At 44.0% G+C, this 25566-nt stretch overlaps 1 protein-coding gene across 1 annotated transcript in view; it reads left to right on the top strand.

The window, feature by feature from the left end:
* The window catches only part of CSK (C-terminal Src kinase), a 76056-nt gene that overhangs the window by 45409 nt on the left and 5081 nt on the right, over positions 1-25566 (top strand). The window contains exons 5-10 of the mRNA XM_075273713.1: positions 5739-5958; positions 12674-12767; positions 13160-13225; positions 15020-15119; positions 24330-24420; positions 24497-24570. Coding sequence (XP_075129814.1) covers positions 5739-5958; positions 12674-12767; positions 13160-13225; positions 15020-15119; positions 24330-24420; positions 24497-24570 — 645 coding nt within the window. The remainder of the gene's footprint in view (positions 1-5738; positions 5959-12673; positions 12768-13159; positions 13226-15019; positions 15120-24329; positions 24421-24496; positions 24571-25566) is intronic.

The following is a 25566-nucleotide window of genomic DNA, read 5'->3' on the forward strand; positions in this document are numbered from 1 at the left end:
GACTCACAGTGTGTGGATAGGAGTATACTGGATTGAAGGCAGACACAATAGTTGCGTCTACTTATACTCTCATAGGTTGCGCCTAAGTTATTTTGCTTGGATATTTTGGTAAACTTTTCTTCTAGGCTTTTTTGACACTTTTTTGTAAGGGAGCGTCCACACTACTGTCGGTGTCCGACAGCCAGTGTCCACTGCTAATGTCCGTTCAAAATCTTGTGCGGACATTAGCAGCGGACACTAGCTGTGTCCGTGACATTTTGCATTGATTTAAATGGCGATTGGGTGTGTTCTTTTACAGTCCGTGTCTGTCCTTAACTGTCCATTCCCAAAGATGTCCGACTTTTCAAACAGACAGCAAAACCCGACATGTAGGTTTTTTCTGTCCGCTTGAAAAGTCGGACATCTTTGGTAATGGACAGTTAAGGACAGGCACGGAGTGTAAAACAACGCATCCGATCTCCATTTAAATGAAGGCAGCATGTCACGAACACAGCTAGTGTCTGCTGCTAATGTCCATACAAGATTTTGAACGGACATTAGCAGCGGACACTACCTGTCGGACACCGACGGTAGTGTGAACGCCCCTTAGAGCTTCCTTTTATATTTTACATTCTCTTTATCACTCCTGGGTTTGGTGCAAAAAAACACGGCAAAATCTGCTACAAAAAAACAGCTTTTTTGGCAATGTGAGCCATGGCTTTAACTTTTTTCATGTGGTAGTGACGTGGGTTGACAAATATAATGAAGTGTAGATAGCACTCTAATTTAATGTGAAGATAGGGTCCCAATCCATTATCACAATTTAAAGGGATCCAATCATTGGATTCCTTTTTTTTCTCCCTACCACTTAAGAAAGGCTGTTCTCCTACCTTTAGATGTCTTCTCCGCGATGCCGTTTGGTAGAAAACCCAGTTTTCTTCTGTATGCAAATGAGTTCTCTCACAGCACTGAGAGCGTCCCCAATGCTGCGGGAGAAATCTCCAGCGACACTTCTATCTTCACTTCGAACACCTCTCCCTGTGTCGTCTTCCGACGGTGGGTTTCAAACTTCTAGGTATGTGCAGTCGGCTCCTCCATCAGGCCTCAGGCAGCGCCGACTGAGCATGCCCGCAGCCATTTTCTTGTGGCAGCTTACACAGTAAACTGGCGTAAGCAGCCATTTTCTTGTAGCTTACTGTGTAAGTGGCCACAAGAAAATGGCCGTGGGCATGCACAATCGGCTCTGCCTGAGACCCGATGGAAGAGCCGAGTGCACATGCCTAGAGGTTTGAATCCCACTGCCGGAAGAAGACGCGGGGAGAGGCGTTCCAAGTGAAGATAGAGGCGTTGCTGGAGATTTCTCTCACAGCATTGGGGACACTCTCAGTTCTGCGACAGAACTCATTTGCATACAGAAGAAAACAAGGATTTCTACCGAACGGCGGCACAAGAGAAGATATCTAAAGGTAATAGAAAATTAGCCTTTCTTAGGGTTATTCCTACGTGTTAGGGAGAAAAAAAAGGAATACAATTAATGGATCCCTTTAAGGAAAAGACTTCACACTTGAGTATGAAATGTATGCAATTTCAGTGGTTTATTCACAAATGTGATAATGCGTAGCGTAGTAGGGATGTGGGTTACTTACTGTCCTAAAAGAAGGTAATGAACATCCTAATCCTGAAAACCTTTGACCAGTAATGGTCATATGAGCAGCAGTTCAGAAGTGCACACTGTCATCCGAATGTAGCAGGGAATAGTCCTTTTCATATGTAATGTTGGAGATGTTTTGATCTTCGCCGTGTCACTTAAAAAGGACCTTTCATCAGTTGGGGCACAGGCAGTTCTATATACTGCTGGAAAGCCGACAGTGCGTTGAATGCAGCGCACTGTCGGCTTTCCCGATCTGTGCCCCGGGTAAAGAGATTTCGGTCCCAGTACCGTAGCTCTTTACAGTCAGAAGGGCGTTCCTGACAGTCAGTCAAGAACGTCCTTCTCCACAGCAGCGCCTATCGCGCTGTACAGTGTGAGTGGGGAGGAACGCCCCCTCCCTCTGCTCACAGAGCTCGTCCATAGACGAGTATTATCAGGAGAAGGAAGGGGCGTTCCTCCCCGCTCACACAGTACAGCGCTACAGGCACTGCTTTGAAGAAGACCGTACCTGAATGACTGTCAGGAACGTCCTTCTGACTGTAAAGAGCTACGGTATCGGAACCGAAAGCTCTTTACCCGGGGCACAGATCGGGAAAGGTGAATTCAGTGCACTGTCGGCTTTCCAGCAGTATATAGAACTGCCTGTGCCCCAAACCATGAAAGGTCCTCTTTAAAGAGGACCTTTCACCACTTTTGGGCACATGCAGTGTTATGTACTGCCAGAAAGCTGACAGTGCGCTGAGTTCAGCACACTGTCGGCTTTCCCGATCTGTGCCCGCTGTAAAGAGCTTACGGTGCCGGTACCGTAGTGCTCTATGGTCAGAAGGGCGTTTCTGACCATTAGCCAGAGACGTCCTTCTGCCTCGCGGCGCCAATCGCGCTGTGCTGTGGAGCGGGGAGGAACTCCCCCCTCCCTCCCGGATAATACTCGTCTATGGACGAGCGCTGTGAGCAGAGGGAGGGGGCGTTCCTCCCCGCTCCACAGCACAGCGCGATAGGCGCCGCGAGGCAGAAGGACGTCTCTGGCTAATGGTCAGAAACGCCCTTCTGACCATAGAGCACTACGGTACCGGCACCGTAAGCTCTTTACACCGGGCACAGATCGGGAAAGCCGACAGTGCGCTGAACTCAGCGCACTGTCGGCTTTCTGGCAGTATATAACACTGCATGTGCCCAAAAGTGGTGAAAGGTCCTCTTTAACCTGTAGTTTTTTTCACACTACAGGGGTACAATGTCTGGCAAAATGTGTATGCACCATAAATATTTTGTCACAGAAACTTTGTGAAATCTGTAGTGGAAAAAGTATGCAGCAGGTTCTTCTCTATAAAGGCAAGTAGAGATCTTAAAAATTGTGAGAAATGGTTGAGATATGCAAGAAAATTCTACAGTAGTCCAAGCCTTTTTTTTCCTGAATCCAGAATACCCCTTTAATAATGCACCTTCCAGGAAATGGTTTTATGTTAATATGAAACTTGACCCTTTGAGCTGATCATACCCACTTTTTGCCCTTTGAAATTCATTTGCATAAATCTTTCAAAGACCTTTTCTTAATATACTTCCTTGTGCTGTATTAAGTGTTCACTACTGTTGCTATATTTGTTCTCTGTGATACACGGACAGAATGGACAGAAATCCAGAATCTCTGTCTATATTTCCAGTTCCCAGGTAACTTTAGTAACCTTGCTTTATTAGAAACTGCTGTTGTGTATTCTATTTTTGGGTTGGAGGACTGTAATTTCTCTACATAAGTGAGGTTATATTTAGACTTCATCTATTACAGTAGTCTGCCATATATGTGGATACACAAGTATAAGGGATCAGTGGCACAGAAGTATTAATGCATCTTCGTCTATTATACTCTCCTTGGTTATGTTAAGTTATTTTGATTAGATATTTTGGTAGAGATTGTTTGGTGGGGTTTTCTGGTGTATTCTTCACTCTGTAAAGAAATGAGAGAGTATATTTGTTTCCATTACTTATATAAGCCGTATAGTCCGCAGTAACTGTGCCTCCATACTGCTGCTCCATTTGTGCCAATGTCATGGTAATAATGGCACATGACAGCTCTACTGTACTGGGGGGACCTAGATCAGACAACACATAGCAACAATACATACTGGCACATGGTCTGTGTACCTGTCACCTGTCTCTCCTTGATTGTTACAATAGGACCATTTTTTTTGACCAATAACTTATTCATTACAGCTGGCAAAGAGAATTTGAATGAGCTCTGCATGCAGACCATACAGGAAGGGTGTGCCAGCGTGGCCGCTCCCATGGAAGTTGTTTGAAGTGAAAAATAGCTGCAACCTTAGAAAATAACGGGCGCAGTTTTATCTTCAGTATACTTGCATTTATTTGTGAAATCAAAAAATGGATGTGGGGCTGAGAAACTTCAGTATGTAGTCCAAAGAAAACTCACATATATATCCTTTTCTGATATGAAGTAGTAGATCAGGGTCCGCTTGGAAAACAAAATATTACCCCATTGATTTTAATGGTTTTGTGTACAGTTTGTCATATTCAGACTGCACAATCGCCATTGAAAGAGGGAGATTCTGCATTCTGTTATCTGTTTAGGGCCCCCCAAAAAGTCATTCATGTTTTGTTTTTTGCTTTGTTTTTGTTTTACAAGTTTTTGACACTGGGAAAATATCTGAAAAAACAATCAATCAAACTCCAAATCTATCCTCCACCCCACCCCCCAAAAAAAGAAATCAACAAAAAACCAAAACATGGAATTGAAGGAAAATATTTTCCTATTCATGCAATATTTGATACTTTACATAGCAAATTGGTAAACGTATTGTAGATATGATGCATTCTATTAGTTAACCAGAAACATTACATTGGCAAGCTTTCATGGCACAGACTTCCTCCAGAGGCTCCTTCTTTAGGTGTTTACTGTACATTTTTGAGTTCTGAGCGCGGTTCTCAAAAACTGTACACAAATACACATAGACATGTGACTACTAAACATCACAGTGTCTGCCACTGCTTTGTACTGCTGTCAGAGCTGCTGGCTTGATCTCAGAATATTGCACAATATATCTCTTAGGCTTCTAATGTCTATTTCAATTTCTCCTTGGAACTGAAAAATCCCTTATCCGGCCAGAAAGCAGAAGTTATAAGCTGTGTAAAATAGGCAGTAGATTGAAGTCAAGTCTGACTTGCACATTTGGCGATGACCTCTGACTTTTGGAACGAATAGAGTGCCATGGTGTGTTCCTTCTTTCTGTAGGCCGTTGTCTTTGCTGCTGTATCTTCTGTGCTATAGAGATGCATTCTTACTGACTGATATAACTGAGATAACAGTAGCTAGCTATGCACAGAAATCAGCACCCAGCCATGAGGGGAGAAGGGTTGAAAATCACAAGTGGTGGTTATGCTAAATATTTGACATGTCTGATCTGAGTAAAGTCATTTTAATATATAGACAAATCTGGTGTCTGATCAGTTGTTTTTCAATATGGTTATGTCATACATTTATTACATACACATTTGACCACTTGCTACAAGTTCCTCTAACCTTTTGCCCTGTGTTGCAGCTGCATTTATTCATTGCCATGTATGGTTTAAATGGCAGCAGCTTTACTTCTTGAAATAAAGGGTTGTTCTGTTTTTGTTTTGGTTTTTTTTCTTTTTCTAGAATTAATAAGGCCAGTATGTATTAAAAAAAGCAATAAAGTGTTCCCCTCCACCCATTTCCCACTTTTCATTTCCTGGTCCCAGTCCTGACATGCTGGAAATAGCCACTCAGCCATTATGTGACTAAAGTGGGCCATCACTGTGGCCATCAGTTGGCAGAATGGGCAGCCATTAGTTGCTTGTAGGGAAGAGGCACAGAAGTGAACAGGGGAAGAAATAATGGAGAATTGATGGAGATGAGTACTGTCTATTTCTTTATATACTCTACTCTTTCTGACCTTATTCATAATGGGGAAAAATGTTTTTCCAAGGAAACCCCTTTAAACATGAATGGCTTTGTATGCAGTGATTTTGATGATGAACACTGGTTATTAACTATCAGTATATTAAATTACCAACCTAGCACTGTTTTTTATTAACTGTAATGAAACTGAACTCTTTAGTTTTTGTTTTCTTGCAGATGGTTTCATGGCAAGATTACCAGAGAACAAGCTGAGCGACTGTTATACCCTCCAGAAACAGGCCTGTTTCTTGTACGAGAGAGCACAAACTATCCCGGGGACTACACACTGTGTGTGAGCTGTGAGGGAAAAGTGGAGCATTATCGAATTATCTACAAAAATGGCAAGCTGACTATTGATGAAGAGGCATACTTTGATAACCTCATGCAGCTGGTGGAGGTAAGTGACTATAGCTACATCACTCATGACTTGGTTCCATGATTTATGTGGTATGTCGCATGTAACCATTTTTACCATCAAAGCTCAGGACTGACATGAGTCATGTTTTATTATCCACCTGAAGATTCCTCTGAACAGTTTTGCATGATTTTTTTTTTTGTTGTTGTCTTTTCTTTTCTACCATTGTAAATGCTGATTGGTGTGATTAAGGACTTAACACTTTGCCAGCATTTTTTGATGTCTCACGACGTATAAGATGCTGATATTTGTGGTTAGTTCAGGTTTCAACTCATCAAGTCTATTTTGTATGACAAAAGAGTCTTGCAGTAGTTTGTGCTTGGACACTTGATGCAAATGCAATTACCGTAATAGGTGTGTGTGTATATGCTACCTCCTATGCAGCCCTGGCTACCTCTTGTGTCCCCCCCCTCTACCGCATAGATTATGAGCTCTTGTGAGCAGGACCTTCAATCCCATTGTATGAATTGGCTATTACTCTGTAATGAATTTTTTTAATGTCTGTACTTGAACCCTACAATTTGTAAAGTGCTGCGGAATATGTTGGAGCTATAGCAATAAAATGTGTTATTTATTATTACTACTGTTTAGTTATAGTTAGTTTCAGCTCTTAGACGTCAGTTCATGCTGCCTTCCTAAAAATGTCAGATGATACCTGAAACCAGAGTACTCCTTTTAATTATATATAGGGAAGTTCTGATATTGTGACTCAATAAATGACGTAATTGTGGTGGCATGCGGCTTCTGCTGGAGGAACCTGAGTGCATGTGGATTAATACACAAGTATTGATCTCCACAAGCCTGCCCCTATCATTGGGTACCCCAGTACTACTTTGGGGCATAAATATATCTATCTTACGTTAGGTTCACATTGGCATTAAAGAGATTCCACTCAAAGGCCAGAAGCCAAGTGCTAGCGTGAACCTAGCCGTTCTTGTCTGCTTTTTTTGTTTGTTTGTTTGTTTTGGGTTTGTTTTTTTGTTTTTTTTTTGTTTTTTTTTTTTGGGGGGGGGGGGGTTGAGGCTTAGTTTCCACTCTGTAGCCTGATGTACATTTTTTCTTCTTTTTTTTTAATTTAGCCTTTCTCTTATTAGTATAGAAGTTAATATAGAAGTTCTTTAGATGAATGAGGAAACTGGTTGAAGGAACTTATTGAGACATTTTGCAGCAAGTTGCATATACGGTATACTATGTGAGACTATCCATTAATAGTCGCTATATGAAATTAATATTCCCTGTGATTTTTCCTTTTAAGGGAGTCTGTCCGCTCTAAACGTCCCCCTTGACTTCCAGAAGTTGTGCTATGTAGGGACCTATAATAGGAGCAGAAAACATATCATTGTGGCCACAAACTAATGCAGAGATAATTATAATCATCTTTTTTATATAGATATGCAAATCAGCATTAGGTCCATCTTGGGTGGGGCGTGATTTAACAGGTTATCCTACAGATAACCACATATGATGTGAACGCTCTGGAAACTTTGTGCCCAGTGTTTTCCTATTATCAGTAAAAGAAATATTCCACCTGTTCCTGTGCCACAGATGTCTGTAGGGAAATCTGGTAGATTTGGCTGTCCCTGATGCACTTGGTTTGTGGCTACAAAGGTATTTTCCTATGCTTTCTAAAGGCCCATACATAATACTTTTATTAGCTTGGGTGGCATTTTGGACCTGACTGATTTTTCCCAAAGCCTTGCCTATTTATACTGATTTGCCAAATATCAGTTGTTTGAGAAAAATGACAGTTTGGTAAAATTTTGGAGGCTGAACTTTCGGTTCAGCTGTGTTATTTGTGCTGGTATCTGTAGAATGCATTCGAAGCCCTTGCGACCTAATAACATCAAAGATGTAAGGAGGAAAAAAATTGGAGGAGTTTTCTGGGCTCAAAGAAGTGTTAAAAAGTAAAATTGGCAAGTTACTTGCTACATTATATCTTCTGTTATCCTGATATTCCATGCATGGCAACATTTTCTTTACTTACTGGAGCAGGGCATGTCAGTTGTTTTAGTAATATGTCGAGAACTACTGTACATGTTCCATGATGCCTCAAGTCGTCTATATCTCAGTGTAGTCCTTGCCTTTGTACCTCTCCCTCCTTCACAGCGCCCCCTCTCATGCTTCGTAGTTCTGTAAACTAGCCTTACCCAATTAATACCACATGATTCATGATGTGCCGTATATTTTGGGGTAACTTTCTATACTGTAGACACATGATAGTTGTATGTGAGGTCGCCATCACAGGAAAGACACAGCACCTGCATAATCTTTTGACCACTACTGGAACAGAACAGAACAATATTATATGGTAATGTATTGGTCAAAATATGCAGTGTAGATAAAGTGAAGGTAGACAATGTAACTCACCAGCCCAGAAGACTCAAGAGAACATTTCTCTGAGCTGGGAGAGCCTGCACAATAATGACATACTGAATTCTGCAAATCTTTTCTGCAAAAACTAGCATCATTGCATCTAACCATGTGGTGCTAACATCTTCCTGAACATGACTAACCTCCTCACCCGGTTTCCTGTGCCAGGAACTGAGATAGGCTGAAATGATAATGTGCAGCCAGTTCCTCTATGTTCTCAGCTCTGCTGCTGTCACATTCTGTCACATAGTTATTGTGCTTATTTCACTATACTGTAAAGGGAGGAATCAATATTGTACTATATTATGGAAATGAAATCTAGGTGCTGTTCCATACAACCCACTAAAGGGGATCTTCAGGAAGGTTTTTAGTATGTACTTCTCCAGGTTCTATTGCAGTCAGACCATGGGTTTCCAGGCTGGTTCTGACCTCAGGTCACTTGATCGTAACCAGCACTCAAGTCGCTTGCCCTCTCCTGCCTCTTCTGTGTTGACTGCTAGTTAGCTATACTGTGGAGGCTGGCTGTATATAATATTAAAGCCAGCCCCCAAGATACTTGTAACTATCTACCTGTGAACACAAGAGGGACGGGGAGCAGAACAGTTCTGGTGCTAGTTCTGATCACATTATCCTGACATTGGTCCTCATTAGAACCCTGGAGAACCGCTTTACCTAGAGGCAAAAGGAATGGCTAGTTCACACGGGGACATGGATGCTGATTTTGACAGCTGATTTCGCGGCCAAATCAGCCTCCATAAAATGTAGCCCTATGTAAATTGCTAGCTTTTTTTTTTCTGCTAGCTTTTTTTATTGCTAGCTTTTTTTGCTAGCAGAAAAAGAAGCGACATGACCTTTCTTCAGGTGTTTAACGCCTGAAAAAATGAATTGGAGTCTATGGGGCGCTGAAAAAACCGCTAGCTAGTTTTTGGTCGCTTATTTTTGCAGCTGTTTTGGCAAAAACAGCGACTGAAACCGCTAGCGGTTTTTTATCATGTACTTTTTTGTAGTTCAAAAAAAAAAAGGCTTAAAAAAAAACAGTGACCGAAAAAGCGTCAAAAACAGCGTCCAATGCAAAAAACAGTGTCCAAAAAAAAAGCGACGCTGAAAAATCAGTGACAAAATCAGCTAGGCTTTTTTCACATGTGAACTTGGACACTCATTTCCAGACTATTAATGGTCTGATGTCTATAAGGGGCAGTCTACTGTGTGATTTAAGATGTTTGCTAGTCATTAAAGTGTGATATTACTTTATTAGCCTGTTCGACTTCCTAAAAATGCTCAAACTGAGCCTTGTCAGGAAGAGACTGTCCTGTACACATTGTATCACCAGTATGTACAGGCATAGCAGTTGTCAAGGGTGGTTGGGGGGGGGGGGGGGCTGCTGTCATATTAAATAACCATGTCTGTGGTTTTATATCTCCTAGAAGAGTATTTCAGGTGTCTTAAAAGCAGCTTGTGATAATTAAGTATTTTTCTAGAACTGCAATATTTCTGGCATATGAAAACTGAGCTTTAATGACATCAACACCAATGCTATTTGAAGTGTCACCCCACCACCATCACAAGGGCCGTCTAAAAATTTGCCAGATTTATCACAGTGGCTGATGTTGGATGATAAATTTTGTATATATTTAGACTGGTGTAAATTTATTCCACAATTTAGTTGGCTTACTTTGATCCAAAATGTTTCAACACTATTTTGAACATACTGATAATATTAAAGGTTTTGTCTGGGATTAAATGATATTTCTGCAGTAAGCTAAACACCCTCCCCCCTTCTACCTTCTAACTTACTTGCAAATAATGTATATTTTCCTAGCTCACCAGGACAGTCATGTGACCGCCCAAGGCATGTTTTCAGATTTTCAGGAAACAGAACGTTGCCAATGCTAAAGGCACCCCATCATACTTACCTGTCTTCCTGTCCGAATCTTCTGGGTATGGGAGATCACAATCTTCTGGGGGGTCCGGCTCCTACTCTTCTTGACATCTGCCGGCCTCCCATGCTGCATAATACTGCTGGTACTCCTGCTCTATTGTGCAGTCGCCAGTAGACATCAAGAGGACCATGTAAAAAAATGCGAAGGATGCCATGAGCTCCCAGAGAAACACAGAAATCACTCAAAGCACTGCTAAAGGTATATGGGTGCATTTATTAACCCATTAATGGCCCTAACAGACCTTTAATTAAAAAAAAATAAAATTTGAAAATTTTACCTGGAAAACCCCTTTAAATGTGGGCCAGTGGGTTTGGCACAGAGCCTCCCTGCCCACACTTAGTGTTGCCAGAGAGAAATTTAGAGTCGGTTTTGTAGTAAAAGGAAGTAAAAATGGTTAATGAAGTATAATCCATAAAAGTTTATTAAATAACCCTATACACAATAGTGTAAGGAAAAAAAAACATTTTTACAACTGTCCCCACTCCTAATTTAAATATACACGGACCCTCATCTGTGAAATCATTCATTACTTCTCAGCTTGGTCCCTTAAAGTTGATCTCCGAATGTGTTCTACTGGTGTAGTTTTCCTGCAAGCTGGATGCTTAGTGCAAGAACCATGGGCCACCACCGAAGTTATGGTCTTATACTAGACTTGAACTTTTCTGTGCGTGTCCAGGGTGTTGGTGTTTTCCAGACGTAAATTGCTATTTTCTTTTTTAAAAGGGCCAGTGTAACTACCGAAGTCTGGTATATCCTGCTTATGCAAATACATTTCATTTCTTCTTTTTCTGTTGTAAAATAAATGGCACAACTTTCAAGTGGAACAGTATCAGCTTCCCTTTTTATAGTGCTTGCAATGACTTCATTGTGAAGAAGTGAAAAAAAATTTCATATGTATATCTGTTTTTAATGTACAATTTTACTATATACATTGAATTGATTTACATGGCTGCAGCATGTTAAGGTAGAGACAGATATGGTATAAAAGAGCTGTAGCCCAGTAGAGGAACAAGTATTAGAATTATACAGTCTTGGAGAGCCATAACTCCACTTTTTAATGTGGCAGATTTGTTGTAACTCTTTCAAGCAGATTCTACAGCATGTTACAATACAATATGTGTTAATGCGAGGGGTTTGCGTCTGTAGAGGAAAATATTCTGCATATGTTGTAAGGAATGCTGCAGGTTAGAAAATAAATAAATATACACATACACTAGCTGAGCACATGTGACAGACGTGACAGAGTCTGGAGAAGGCGTGGAGAGCGATCTGCTGCCTGCAACATCCTTCAGCATGACCGGTTTGGCAGTGGGTCAGTAATGGTGTGGGGAGGCATTTCTTTGGAGGACCACACAACCCTCCATGTGCTCGCCAGAGGTAGCCTGACTGCCATTAAGTACGGAGATGAGATCCTCAGACCCCTTGTGAGACCATATACTGGTGCAGTTGACCCTGGGTTCCTCCTAATGCAGGACAATGCCAGACCTCATGTGGCTGGAGTGTGTCAGCAGTTCCTGCAAGATGAACGCATTGAAGCTGTGGACTGGCCCGCCCGTTCCCCAGACCTGAATCTGATTGAGCACATCTGGGACATCATCTCTCACTCCATCCACCAACGTCACATTGTACCACAGACTGTCCAGGAGTTGGCAGATGCTTTAGTCCAGGTCTGGGAGGAGATTCCTCAGGAGACCATCCGCAACCTCATCAGGAGCCTGCCCAGGCGTTGTAGGGACGTCATTCAGGCACGTGGAGGCCACTCACACTACTTAGCCTCATTTTGATATGTTTTAAGGACATTACATCAAAATTGGATCAACCTAGTGTGTTTTCCCACTTCAATTTTGGGGGTGACTCCAAATTCAGGCCGCCATTGGTTAATAAATGTGATTTCCATTGATGATTTTTGTGTGATTTTGTTGTCATCACGTTCAACTTTGTACAGAACAAAGTATTCAATGAGAATATTTCATTCATTCAGATCTAGGATGTCATTTGAGTGTTCCCTATATTTTTCTGAGCAGTGTGTGTGTATATATTGACTGCATGGCTATTTTCTTGTGGAATTGCTCAAAATCTTGAACTGAACTTTGAAATGAAATTTGTGGCAACCCTAATGCAGCGGTTTTTTACTCTCAATGTTTCAGTGCTTAAGCTCTACATGTTTTTAAATAAATTAGAAGATTTAAAATATTTGCTATGATATATAAGATTTAAATTGCACTATTTTGGCCATTTACTTTATGTAAGATACTGTTTTGTCTGCAGATTATCAGCTACAAATAAAATTCACACATAGTCTAATGGTTCATGGATTTGTCGGCCTCTAGTGGATGTATGAAGAACTGTCATGTACCTCAGTAACCTTGTACTTTCCCCATTCTCAGCACTACACTAATGATGCGGACGGCCTTTGCACCAGTTTAATGAAGCCCAAACTGATGGAGGGAACAGTGGCTGCTCAGGATGAGTTTTCTCGGAGTAAGTTTCTTGTACACACACCTCTTAAAGTAACCTCTATTTATTGCACCTTCTGAAATGAATATTTTCACTGGTTTTACATATCCGATATTATAGCATTCCCTCTTACCTTTAAAATGAGGGTGTTTGGGAAATATTAGTAGGGTTGTCCTTTACGGAGAAGTTCTTTAAGGGCCATTTTACTGTCTTGAGAACTTCTCCTGCACCCTTATACTCTCCTCTAGCGTTTCAGTTTGCTTGGCTTCTGTCTGTTGTTTCCATCACTCTTTCTTACTGTTACTTACATTGGTTATCTTCTCTTTTTTTGCATTTTTTCCTCTCTGGCTCTTACTTGCATTTATGCACTCCCTTCCCTCTTGTCACCATGTTTGGTGTTTTTGTTTTTTATTTAGGTGGTTGGACACTGAAGATGAAAGACCTGACACTTTTGCAGACCATTGGGAGAGGAGAATTTGGAGGTACTTATTTTTGTCTCCATAAAAGTTCATTGGGGATGCGTTGTGACCTTTAGTTAGGGCCCATAATCTGGGTGCATTTTGTGTCTGTCCTATGCATTGTATTAATAAAACAGTACAGCATAACTGGGAACAAATTCAGCTTGTTAGGCAAAGATTTACTGATACGGTATTGCGGAGATGTTTCTTATTACATAAAAAGATCTAAAAACATTAGGAAAAATCTATAGCGTTAATGAATATTTTCAGTGGCTTCCAATTGATCACTTGCTATCCATAATGGGTCTATCTTCTTCCATGGTTGTTTCATTATAAAACAAAATAATCTGACACTATATGGGATTAAAATCTAACTTGATGACACATTACAACTCTGCACAATGGTGTACCCTTTGGGCCCATCTGTTGCCCGCCAGAAGTACATTACAGAATCAGAATCCACATGACTACCTATTGGTTTCTGGCCCCTGGAGAGGATTAGCAATTCACTTTTGTTATTACAGATGACCTCATACACAGATTAAATTATACCATTATGAGGGCGTTCATAAAAGTTAAATTGATAGTTACAACAGTCAAGATGGTTGACCAGAGATTGTGGCTTACACATGGGCGTAAACCACTTTCACTAAGGTAGACAGTGATTTGTGCCCTAGGCAAATGTTCTAGCAGTCTGCTATTTCTGAAGAATTGTCCTACAGTTAAGGGATCGTATGGGCAAAAATATTTCTTTACAACACTCAGAATGTTAAAAATAAAATTGTATATTGTATAAAAATAATTATATATATGTATTTTTTTAAACAAACAACATTAGTTTTAACAACCCATTTAACCCAAACATTAAAAAAAAAAAAAAAAAAAGTGCTGTTAGACTATTAAGCGAAATCAGTAGACTCTCACATGAGTGGTGTGCGTCCCTGCCAACATAAGTGTGTGTCGCTTTGTAAATGTATATACAACAGCTGTCAGCCACTTATGAGATGGGCAGGAGAGGCGAGCTCCACGCTCCACTTATGCCTATGGGGTTAATAGATGTGCGCTTAAATATGGCCGCATATAATGGTGACAGATCTGCTTTAATGTCATAGTTACAGGGTTTTGTCGTAGCAGATCACGTTTTGCAGATCCAGTTTTGATCTTTGTGTGTCTGCTGAAGTTGTAACTCTTTGTTTTTAGCAGACAAAACAGGAACATGGTGTGTTCATCTGTGACCAGAGCAGGTGTGATGAATAGCACTTTGTCTGCGCTCCACTCTTTTATTATGCTTTTTAAAAGTTTTTATGGTCTGTTTGTTTGCTTTTTTGTGTTTCCTTGACCTCTTGAACTGGTGAACTGCATTTTTTTAAATCACTTGAATGCATTTAATCTTTGTCACGTTTTTCTCTGCAAATGCACAACATTCGTGCATGATACGTTCAGCAGGGTGGCAGACCCCGTACACCTGCCTGTGTCCTAGACAAGCAATCATGCTATGCACAAGGAGGCTTCCTTCACTATTTCTTATACTGATTTGCAGCTTCCCAGCCGCTGGTTTCTTGAAGCTCCTGTAGAAGTGATATCATGCAGTAACCTCGACCTACTACATCAGACAGAATTAAGCAGCTCCTGATAAGTTTGGTGGCCCCAATACCTGTGGTGACCTCCAGACCCCTGCAGGACATCTGATTTTTAAAAGCCACATAATAAGATACATATAGTAGATACTTGCATATTTATTTACATAAAAAGTAGCAATGGTGTAAGCGTGTGTATTGTTCTTTAAACCTTCTTAGATTTTAATTTTTTTTCCTGCAGATGTCATGCTGGGTGACTACAGGGGATCCAAAGTAGCTGTGAAATGTATCAAGAATGATGCAACGGCACAAGCATTTGTTGCAGAGGCTCTGGTGATGACGTAAGTGGAGGCGTCTTTGTATGTTGTTGTATTGGTCTTCCAGTGAAGGAGAATGAATACAGTATTTATCACCTATCCATAGCATATATAATCCAAATAGAGGGACAATTAAAGGATTATCTTATCACTGGCACCCCACACAGTTTAGATGAGATGTGCATAGTGAGAGTTCCCCTTTAAGGCTTGCTTTATAATGGGAGCTATAATGCTGTGACTTGTAATGGGGTCCATTAGTGGTTTCTTTGATTTGATTGCACAAATACTGAATCAAATAGTGCAACAGAGGCTCTTGGCACCAATGTGAACACAGCCTCCGAGCACTGCACTCTAAAAAGTATTGAACTAAACCAGATGTATTTGTATTCAAGTCCCATTTGTATCTGCTGAAGTTCATGAACAAAACAGTACTGTTAGTTATATTGGGGATATATTGCTTTATTTAAGTCATTAAGATCGCAGCACTTTAATGGTGGCAGCAGGCCTACACTATATTTCCAGTAAACAACTGTCCAACCCACCAGTTTTCCCGTTCATTGAGAGGACACAAAGCACCCATCATATACCCTTCTCCACATTATCCGGTATTTGGCTGTAATCCTGTGGGCAAGTTTACAATTCCTTACTATGTTCAGTATTCCTCGATAAACTTCTATTAGAGATGAGCGAACAGTGTTCTATCGAACTCATGTTCGATCGGATATTAGGCTGTTCGGCATGTTCGAATCGAATCGAACACCGCGTGGTAAAGTGCGCCATTACTCGATTCCCCTCCCACCTTCCCTGGCGCCTTTTTTGCTCCAATAACAGCGCAGGGTAGGTGGGACAGGAACTACGACACCGGTGACGTTGAAAAAAGTAGGCAAAACCCATTGGCTGCTGAAAACATGTGACCTCTAATTTAAAAGAACAGCGCTGCCCAGCTTCGCGTCATTCTGAGCTTGCAATTCACCGGGGACGGAGGTTTCCGTCCAGTTAGCTAGGGCTTAGATTCTGGGTAGGCAGGGACAGGCTAGGATAGGAAGGAGAAGACAACCACAACAGCTCTTGTAAGAGCTAAATTCCAAGGAGAAGCTTGTCAGTGTAACGTGGCACTGACAGGCTCAATCGCCGCAACCCAGCTTTCCCAGGATCCTGAATGGAATACACTGACAGTGTATTCCCGTATACCCGATATATACCCCCGATACCCGTTCCAACGGTGTGCCCCCCCACCTTCACCCCAGAAATACACTGCAAGTCCCCTAGCAATAGAATTGGGGCTATATACACCCACAATTTTTGCTACTGGTATATAGTGCCATTGTCTGACTGGGAATTCAAAGAATATATTGGGGTTATAAATACCCTCATTTCTTGCTACTGGTATATAGTGCCATTGTCTGACTGGGAATTCAAAGAATATATTGGGGTTACAAATACCCTCATTTCTTGCTACTGCCATATAGTGCCAGTTTCTGACTGGTAATTCAAAGAATATATTGGGGTTATAAATACCCTCATTTCTTGCTACTGCCATATAGTGCCATTGTCTGACTGGTAATTCAAAGAATATATTGGGGTTACAAATACCCTCATTTCTTGCTACTGGTATATAGTGCCATTGTCTGACTGGGAATTCAAAGAATATATTGGGGTTACAAATACCCTCATTTCTTGCTACTGGTATATAGTGCCAGTTTCTGACTGGTAATTCAAAGAATATATTGGGGTTATAAATACCCTCATTTCTTGCTACTGCCATATAGTGCCAGTTTCTGACTGGGAATTCAAAGAATATATTGGGGTTATAAATACCCTCATTTCTTGCTACTGGTATATAGTGCCATTGTCTGACTGGGAATTCAAAGAATATATTGGGGTTATAAATACCCTCATTTCTTGCTACTGGTATATAGTGCCATTGTCTGACTGGGAATTCAAAGAATATATTGGGGTTACAAATACCCTCATTTCTTGCTACTGGTATATAGTGCCATTGTCTGACTGGGAATTCAAAGAATATATTAGGGTTACAAATACCCTCATTTCTTGCTACTGCCATATAGTGCCAGTTTCTGACTGGTAATTCAAAGAATATATTGGGGTTATAAATACCCTCATTTCTTGCTACTGCCATATAGTGCCAGTTTCTGACTGGGAATTCAAAGAATATATTGGGGTTACAAATACCCTCATTTCTTGCTACTGGTATATAGTGCCATTGTCTGACTGGTAATTCAAAGAATATATTGGGGTTATAAATACCCTCATTTCTTGCTACTGCCATATAGTGCCATTGTCTGACTGGGAATTCAAAGAATATATTGGGGTTACAAATACCCTCATTTCTTGCTACTGGTATATAGTGCCAGTTTCTGACTGGTAATTCAAAGAATATATTGGGGTTACGTGCACCCACAAGTTTTGCTACTGGTATATAGTGCCATTGTCTGACTGGGAATTCAAAGAATATATTGGGGTTACAAATACCCTCATTTCTTGCTACTGCCATATAGTGCCATTGTCTGACTGGTAATTCAAAGAATATATTGGGGTTACAAATACCCTCATTTCTTGCTACTGGTATATAGTGCCATTGTCTGACTGGGAATTCAAAGAATATATTGGGGTTACAAATACCCTCATTTCTTGCTACTGGTATATAGTGCCAGTTTCTGACTGGTAATTCAAAGAATATATTGGGGTTACGTGCACCCACAATTTTTGCTACTGGTATATAGTGCCATTGTCTGACTGGGAATTCAAAGAATATATTGGGGTTACAAATACTCTCATTTCTTGCTACTGCCATATAGTGCCATTGTCTGACTGGGAATTCAAAGAATATATTGGGGTTACAAATACCCTCATTTCTTGCTACTGCCATATAGTGCCATTGTCTGACTGGGAATTCAAAGAATATATTGGGGTTACAAATACCCTCATTTCTTGCTACTGCCATATAGTGCCAGTTTCTGACTGGTAATTCAAAGAATATATTGGGGTTACAAATACCCTCATTTCTTGCTACTGCCATATAGTGCCAGTTTCTGACTGGTAATTCAAAGAATATATTGGGGTTACGTGCACCCACAATTTTTGCTACTGGTATATAGTGCCAATTTCTAACTGGGAATTCAAAATGCGCAAGGCTCCCGGAAAGGGACGTGGACGAGGCCGTGGGCGAGGTCGGGGGAATGGTTCTGGGGAGCAAGGTAGCAGTGAAGCCACAGGGCGTCCCGTGCCTACTCCTGTGGGACAGCAAGCATTGCGCCACTCCACAGTGCCAGGGTTGCTTGCCACATTAACTAAACTGCAGGGTACAAACCTTAGTAGGCCCGAGAAGCAGGAACAGGTCTTGCAATGGCTGTCAGAGAACGCTTACAGCACATTGTCCAGCAGCCAGTCAGACTCTGCCTCCTCTCCTCCTATTACCCAACAGTCTTGTCCTCCTTCCTCCCAAAATTCCCAAGCTTCACAGAACAATAACCCCAACTGTCCCTGCTCCCCAGAGCTGTTCTCCGCTCCTTTCATTGTCCCTCAACCTGCCCCTCCATGTCACGATTCCACGAACCTAACAGAGGAGCATCTGTGTCCAGATGCTCAAACACTAGAGTCTCCTCCATCTCCGTTCGATTTGGTGGTGGATGACCAGCAACCCACCCTCATCGACGATGATGTGACGCAGTTGCCGCCAGGGCATCCAGTTGACCGGCGCATTGTGCGGGAGGAGGAGATGAGACAGGAGTTGGAAGAGGAAGTGGTGGATGATGAGGACACTGACCCGACCTGGACAGGGGGGATGTCAAGCGGGGAAAGTAGTGTGGATGTTGAGGCAGGTGCAGCACCAAAAAGGGTAGCTAGAGGCAGAGGTCAGCAGCTTAGGCGAAGCCAGGCCACACCCGGAATCTCCCAAGATGTTCCAGTTCGTACCCAGCCCCGAAAAACTCCCACCTCGAGGGCACGTTTCTCGAAGGTGTGGAGTTTTTTCAAGGAATGCACCGAGGACAGATATAGTGTTGTCTGCACAATTTGCCTCTCGAAATTGATTAGGGGCTCTGAGAAGAGCAACCTGTCCACCACTTCAATGCGCCGTCATTTGGAATCCAAGCACTGGAATCAGTGGCAGGCAGCAACGGCAGGACAAAGGCCGCCTGCCGTTCACGCCACTGCCACTGCTGACTGTGCTGGCGATGCACTCCAGAGGACGAGCCAGGACACCACTTCATCTGCCTCCGCCACTTTGTTGACTTCTTCCTCATCCTCCCCTGTTCCTGTCTTATCTCCTTCTCCTGCACCATCAAAGGCACCATCAGGCGCTTCTTTACAACAACCCACCATCTCTCAGACATTGGAGCGGCGGCAGAAATACACTGCTAACCACCCACACGCGCAAGCCTTGAACGCCAACATCGCTAAACTGCTGGCCCAGGAGATGTTGGCGTTCCGGCTTGTTGAAACTCCCGCCTTCCTGGACCTGATGGCAACTGCGGCACCTCGCTATGCCGTCCCTAGCAGTCACTACTTCTCCCGGTGTGCCGTCCCCGCCTTGCACCAGCACGTGTCACTCAACATCAGGCGGGCCCTTAGTTCCGCGCTTTGCACAAAGGTCCACTTGACCACCGACGCGTGGACAAGTGCATGCGGACAGGGACGCTACATTTCACTGACGGCACACTGGGTGAATGTAGTTGAGGCTGGGACTGCTTCCCAAACTGGCCCGGTGTACCTCGTCTCCCCGCCTAACATTCCTGGCAGGGACACGAGAAGAACACCCCCCTCCCCCTCCTCCTCCACCGCCTCCTCCTCCGCCACCGCCTCCTCCTCCACTGTTAGATTGACCCCAGCTACGAGTTGGAAACGTTGCAGCACTGGCGTTGGTAGACGTCAGCAGGCTGTGCTGAAGCTGATCAGCTTGGGGGACAGACAGCACACTGCCTCCGAGGTGAGGGATGCCCTCCTCGATGAGACGGCAATATGGTTTGAGCCGCTGCACCTGGGCCCAGGCATGGTCGTTTGTGATAACGGCCGGAACCTGGTAGCAGCTCTGGAGCTTGCCGGACTCCAACATGTTCCATGCCTGGCCCACGTCTTCAACCTAGTGGTGCAACGTTTCCTAAAGAGCTACCCCAATGTTCCAGAGCTACTGGTGAAAGTGCGGCGCATGTGCGCCCACTTTCGCAAGTCGACAGTAGCCGCTGCTAGCTTAAAATCTCTCCAGCAACGCCTGCATGTGCCACAACACCGGCTGTTGCGCGACGTCCCCACACGCTGGAACTCAACGTTTCAGATGTTGAATAGAGTGGTTGAGCAGCAGAGACCTTTGATGGAATACCAGCTACAAAACCCTAGGGTGCCACAAAGTCAGCTGCCTCAGTTTCACATCCATGAGTGGCCATGGATGAGAGACCTTTGTGACATCCTACGGGTCTTTGAGGAGTCCACAAGGAGGGTGAGCTCTGAGGATGCGATGGTGAGCCTTACAATCCCGCTCTTGTGTGTTCTGAGAGAATCCCTGATTGACATCAGGGATAACTCAGATCACACAGAGGAGTCAGGGATAGCATCCGATCCGTCACAGCTGGAGAGTAGGTCCACACATCTGTCCGCTTCATCGCGTTTAATGGAGGAGGAGGAGGAGGAAGAAGAGTTGTCCGATGATGTGATGGTGATACAGGAGGCTTCCGGGCAACTTCGAATCGTCCCATTGTTGCAGCGCGGATGGGTAGACATGGAGGATGAGGAGGAAATGGAGATTGAACTTTCCGGTGGGGCCAGAGGAGTCATGCCAACTAACACTGTGGCAGACATGGCTGAGTTCATGTTGGGGTGCTTTACAACCGACAAGCGTATTGTCAAAATCATGGAGGACAACCAGTACTGGATCTTTGCTATCCTTGACCCCCGGTATAAAAACAACATCTCGTCTTTTATTCCGGTAGAGGGGAGGGCCAATCGCATCAATGCTTGCCACAGGCAATTGGTGCAGAATATGCTGGAGATGTTTCCAGCATGTGACGTTGGCGGCAGGGAGGGCAGTTCCTCCAGTAGGCAACCAAGTTCTCACCGGTCCACACAAACGAGGGGCACACTGTCTAAGGTCTGGGACACCTTGATGGCACCCCCTCGCCAAAGTGCCGCCACGGAGGGTCCTAGTGTCACCAGGCGTGAGAAGTATAGGCGCATGTTGCGGGAATACCTTTCCGACCACAGCCCTGTCCTCTCCGACCCCTCTGCGCCCTACACGTATTGGGTGTCGAAGTTGGACCTGTGGCTTGAACTTGCCCTATATGCCTTGGAGGTGCTGTCCTGTCCTGCCGCCAGCGTCCTATCTGAGAGGATGTTCAGTGCAGCCGGTGGCATCATCACTGACAAGCGCACCCGTCTGTCAGCTGAGAGTGCCGACCGGCTCACTTTGATAAAAATGAACCACCACTGGATAGAGCCTTCATTTTTGTGCCCACCTGTGTAAAGCACCCCAACATGAAACTCCATGTCTGTACTCAACCTCTCCAATTCCTCCGCATCCTCATACTCATCCACCATAAGCGTTGCACAATTCTGCTAATACTAGGCTCCCTCCACCCTGATTTCCCCCAACTCTGCTGGTTAGAGGCTCCCTCCACCCTGATTTCCACCAACTCTGCTGGTTAGAGGCTCCCTCCACCCTGCTTTCCCACAACTCTGCTGGTTAGAGGCTCCCTCCACCCTGCTTTCCCACAACTCTGCTGGTTAGAGGCTCCCTCCACCCTGCTTTCCCACAACTCTGCTGGTTAGAGGCTCCCTCCACCCTGATTTCCACCAACTCTGCTGGTTAGAGGCTCCCTCCACCCTGCTTTCCCACAACTCTGCTGGTTAGAGGCTCCCTCCACCCTGATTTCCACCAACTCTGCTGGTTAGAGGCTCCCTCCACCATGAATTGGTCCAAACTGGGTTTTCTAGAGGCTCCCTCCACCATGAATTGGTCCAAACTGGGCTGGTTAGAGGCTCCCTCCACCATGAATTGGTCCAAACTGGGGTTTTTAGAGGCTCCCTCCACCATGAATTGGTCCAAACTGGGGTTTTTAGAGGCTCCCTCCACCATGAATTTGCCCAAACTGGGCTGTTTAGAGGCTCCCTCCACCATGAATTTGCCCAAACTGGGCTGTTTAGAGGCTCCCTCCACCATGAATTGGTCCAAACTGGGGTTTTCAGAGGCTCCCTCCACCATGAATTGGTCCAAACTGGGGGGTTTTAGAGGCTCCCTCCACCATGAATTTGCCTAAACTGGGCTGTTTAGAGGCTCCCTCCATCATGAATTGGTCCAAACTGGGGTTTTTAGAGGCTCCTTCCACCATGAATTGGTCCAAACTGGGCTGGTTAGAGGCTCCCTCCACCATGAATTGGTCCAAACTGGGCTGGTTAGAGGCTCCCTCCACCATGAATTTGCCCAAACTGGGCTGGTTAGAGGCTCCCTCCACCATGAATTTGCCCAAACTGGGCTGTTTAGAGGCTCCCTCCACCATGAATTTGCCCAAACTGGGCTGTTTAGAGGCTCCCTCCACCATGAATTGGTCCAAACTGGGGTTTTTAGAGGCTCCCTCCACCATGAATTGGTCCAAACTGGGGTTTTTAGAGGCTCCCTCCACCATGAATTTGCCCAAACTGGGCTGTTTAGAGGCTCCCTCCATCATGAATTGGTCCAAACTGGGCTGGTTAGAGGCTCCCTCCACCATGAATTGGTCCAAACTGGGTTTTCTAGAGGCTCCCTCCACCATGAATTGGTCCAAACTGGGCTGTTTAGAGGCTCCCTCCACCATGAATTGGTCCAAACTGGGCTGGTTAGAGGCTCCCTCCACCATGAATTGGTCCAAACTGGGCTGGTTAGAGGCTCCCTCCACCATGAATTTGCCCAAACTGGGCTGGTTAGAGGCTCCCTCCACCATGAATTTGTCCAAACTGGGCTGTTTAGAGGCTCCCTCCATCATGAATTGGTCCAAACTGGGGTTTTAGAGGCTCCCTCCACCATGAATTGGTCCAAAATGGGTTTTTTAGAGACTCCCTCCACCATGAATTTGCCCAAACTGGGCTGGTTAGAGGCTCCCTCCATCATGAATTTGCCCAAACTGGGCTGTTTAGAGGCTCCCTCCATCATGAATTGGTCCAAACTGGGCTGGTTAGAGGCTCCCTCCACCATGAATTGGTCCAAACTGGGTTTTTTAGAGGCTCCCTCCACCATGAATTGGTCCAAACTGGGCTGGTTAGAGGCTCCCTCCACCATGAATTGGTCCAAACTGGGTTTTTTAGAGGCTCCCTCCACCATGAATTGGTCCAAACTGGGCTGGTTAGAGGCTCCCTCCACCATGAATTGGTCCAAACTGGGGTTTTTAGAGGCTCCCTCCACCATGAATTGGTCCAAACTGGGGTTTTTAGAGGCTCCCTCCACCATGAATTGGTCCAAACTGGGGTTTTTAGAGGCTCCCTCCACCATGAATTGGTCCAAACTGGGGTTTTTAGAGGCTCCCTCCACCATGAATTGGTCCAAACTGGGGTTTTTAGAGGCTCCCTCCACCATGAATTGGTCCAAACTGGGGTTTTTAGAGGCTCCCTCCACCATGAATTGGTCCAAACTGGGGTTTTTAGAGGCTCCCTCCACCATGAATTTGCCCAAACTCTGCTGGTTAGAGGCTCAATCCACCCTGATTTTCAAAACAAATGTTGGTGCCAACCTCAACTTACTACAAGGGCCAAATTCACTGCTGGTGACAAGCTCTCCTCACTGCAAGTGCCAAATACACATGTTTCAAGGTGTTTTCCTACTGTCAGAGAGGTGGTATTGAGTGTGTAAAGTGTGTAGTTGTTAGGCTGTGATGTTGGGGTAATAGAGGGTCTTTGGTGTTTTAGATGCCCCCAGACATGCTTCCCCTGCTGTCCCAGTGTCATTCCAGAGGTGTTGGCATCATTTCCTGGGATGTCATAGTGGACTTGGTGACCCTCCAGACACGGATTTGGGTTTCCCCCTTAACGAGTATCTGTTCCCCATAGACTATAATGGGGTTCGAAACCCGTTCGAACACACGAACATTGAGCGGCTGTTCGAATCGAATTTCGAACCTCGAACATTTTAGTGTTCGCTCATCTCTAACTTCTATGTCTTAAGAGCTTTGTCACTAGTCACGTATTGGCTTTCTGCAGTACATAATGCGACCTTGGTTTTTTTTTACATTGAGACTGAATTATTTGTATTTTCAGGCAATTGCGACACAAGAATCTGGTTCAGTTACTGGGAGTGATTGTTGAAGACCGGAGCAGCCTGTTTATTGTTACAGAGTTCATGGCAAAGGTAAATTTACTTCAGATCGAGCTCTCCAAATACTGATCTAGTCACATGTTCTAATTGTCTTTGCTTTGTTTCTTAGGGTAGTTTAGTAGACTATCTAAGATCTCGAGGAAGATCGGTGTTGGGAGGTGACTGTTTACTAAAGTTTTCTTTGTAAGTAACCCTTAACAACCCCTCATTTGCTATTGATGTGATGGCAAAGATTGGGTTTTGTTTTGTTTTTCGATATTTTATAGTAATGAAGTTATCTGCAACCTTTGTGCACTCCAGCTGTTGAAAACTACAACTCCCAGAATGCACCCTTGCTCAGCTGCTCACAGAACTGAATGAAGCATGCTGGGAGTTGTAGATTCACAACACTTGGGGAGCAGAACGTTACAGGCACATACAATATACTTTGCAAACAGGAATAGTAGTAAAGAAGTTAAAGGGATCCAATCATTGGATACCCTTTTTTCTGACTAACACGTAGGAATAGCCTTAAGAAAGGTTATTCTTCTCCTACCTTTAGATGTCTTCTCCACGCCGCCGTTCAGTAGAAATCCGTTTTTTCTTCGGTATGCAAATGAGTTCTCTCGCACCACTGGGAGCGTCCCCAATACTGCAAGAGAACTCTCCAGTGACGCCTCTATCTTCTTCTGGAACGGTCTTTCCCTGCGTCGTCTTCCATCCTGGGTTTCAATCTACTAGACATACGCTGTCGGCTCTGCCATCGAGCCTTGGGCAAAGCCGACTGCGCATGCCCATGGCTACAAGAAAATGGCTGCTTACATCAGTAAGCCATTTTTTTGTAAGCGGCCACAAAAAAATGGCCGTTTACACAGCTTACTGTGTAAGCTGCCATTTTATTGTAGCCACGGGCATGCGCAGTCAGCTCTGCCCGAGGCCCGATGGCAAAGCAGACAGTGTATGCCTAGTAGATTGAAACCCAGGATGGAAGACGACGCAGGGAAAGACCGTTCCAGAAGAAGATAGAGGCGTCGCTAGAGATTTCTCTTTCAGCATTGGGGACGACTCCCTGTGCTGCGAGAGAACTCATTTGCATACCGAAGAAAACCGGAATTTCTACCAAACGGCAGCGTGGAGAAGACCTCTAAAGGTAGGAGAAGAATAACCTTTCTATTCCTACGTGTTAGTCAGAAAAAAAGG

This window comes from Leptodactylus fuscus, chromosome 5, assembly GCF_031893055.1.
Source record: "Leptodactylus fuscus isolate aLepFus1 chromosome 5, aLepFus1.hap2, whole genome shotgun sequence".
Classification (NCBI taxonomy): domain Eukaryota; kingdom Metazoa; phylum Chordata; class Amphibia; order Anura; family Leptodactylidae; genus Leptodactylus; species Leptodactylus fuscus.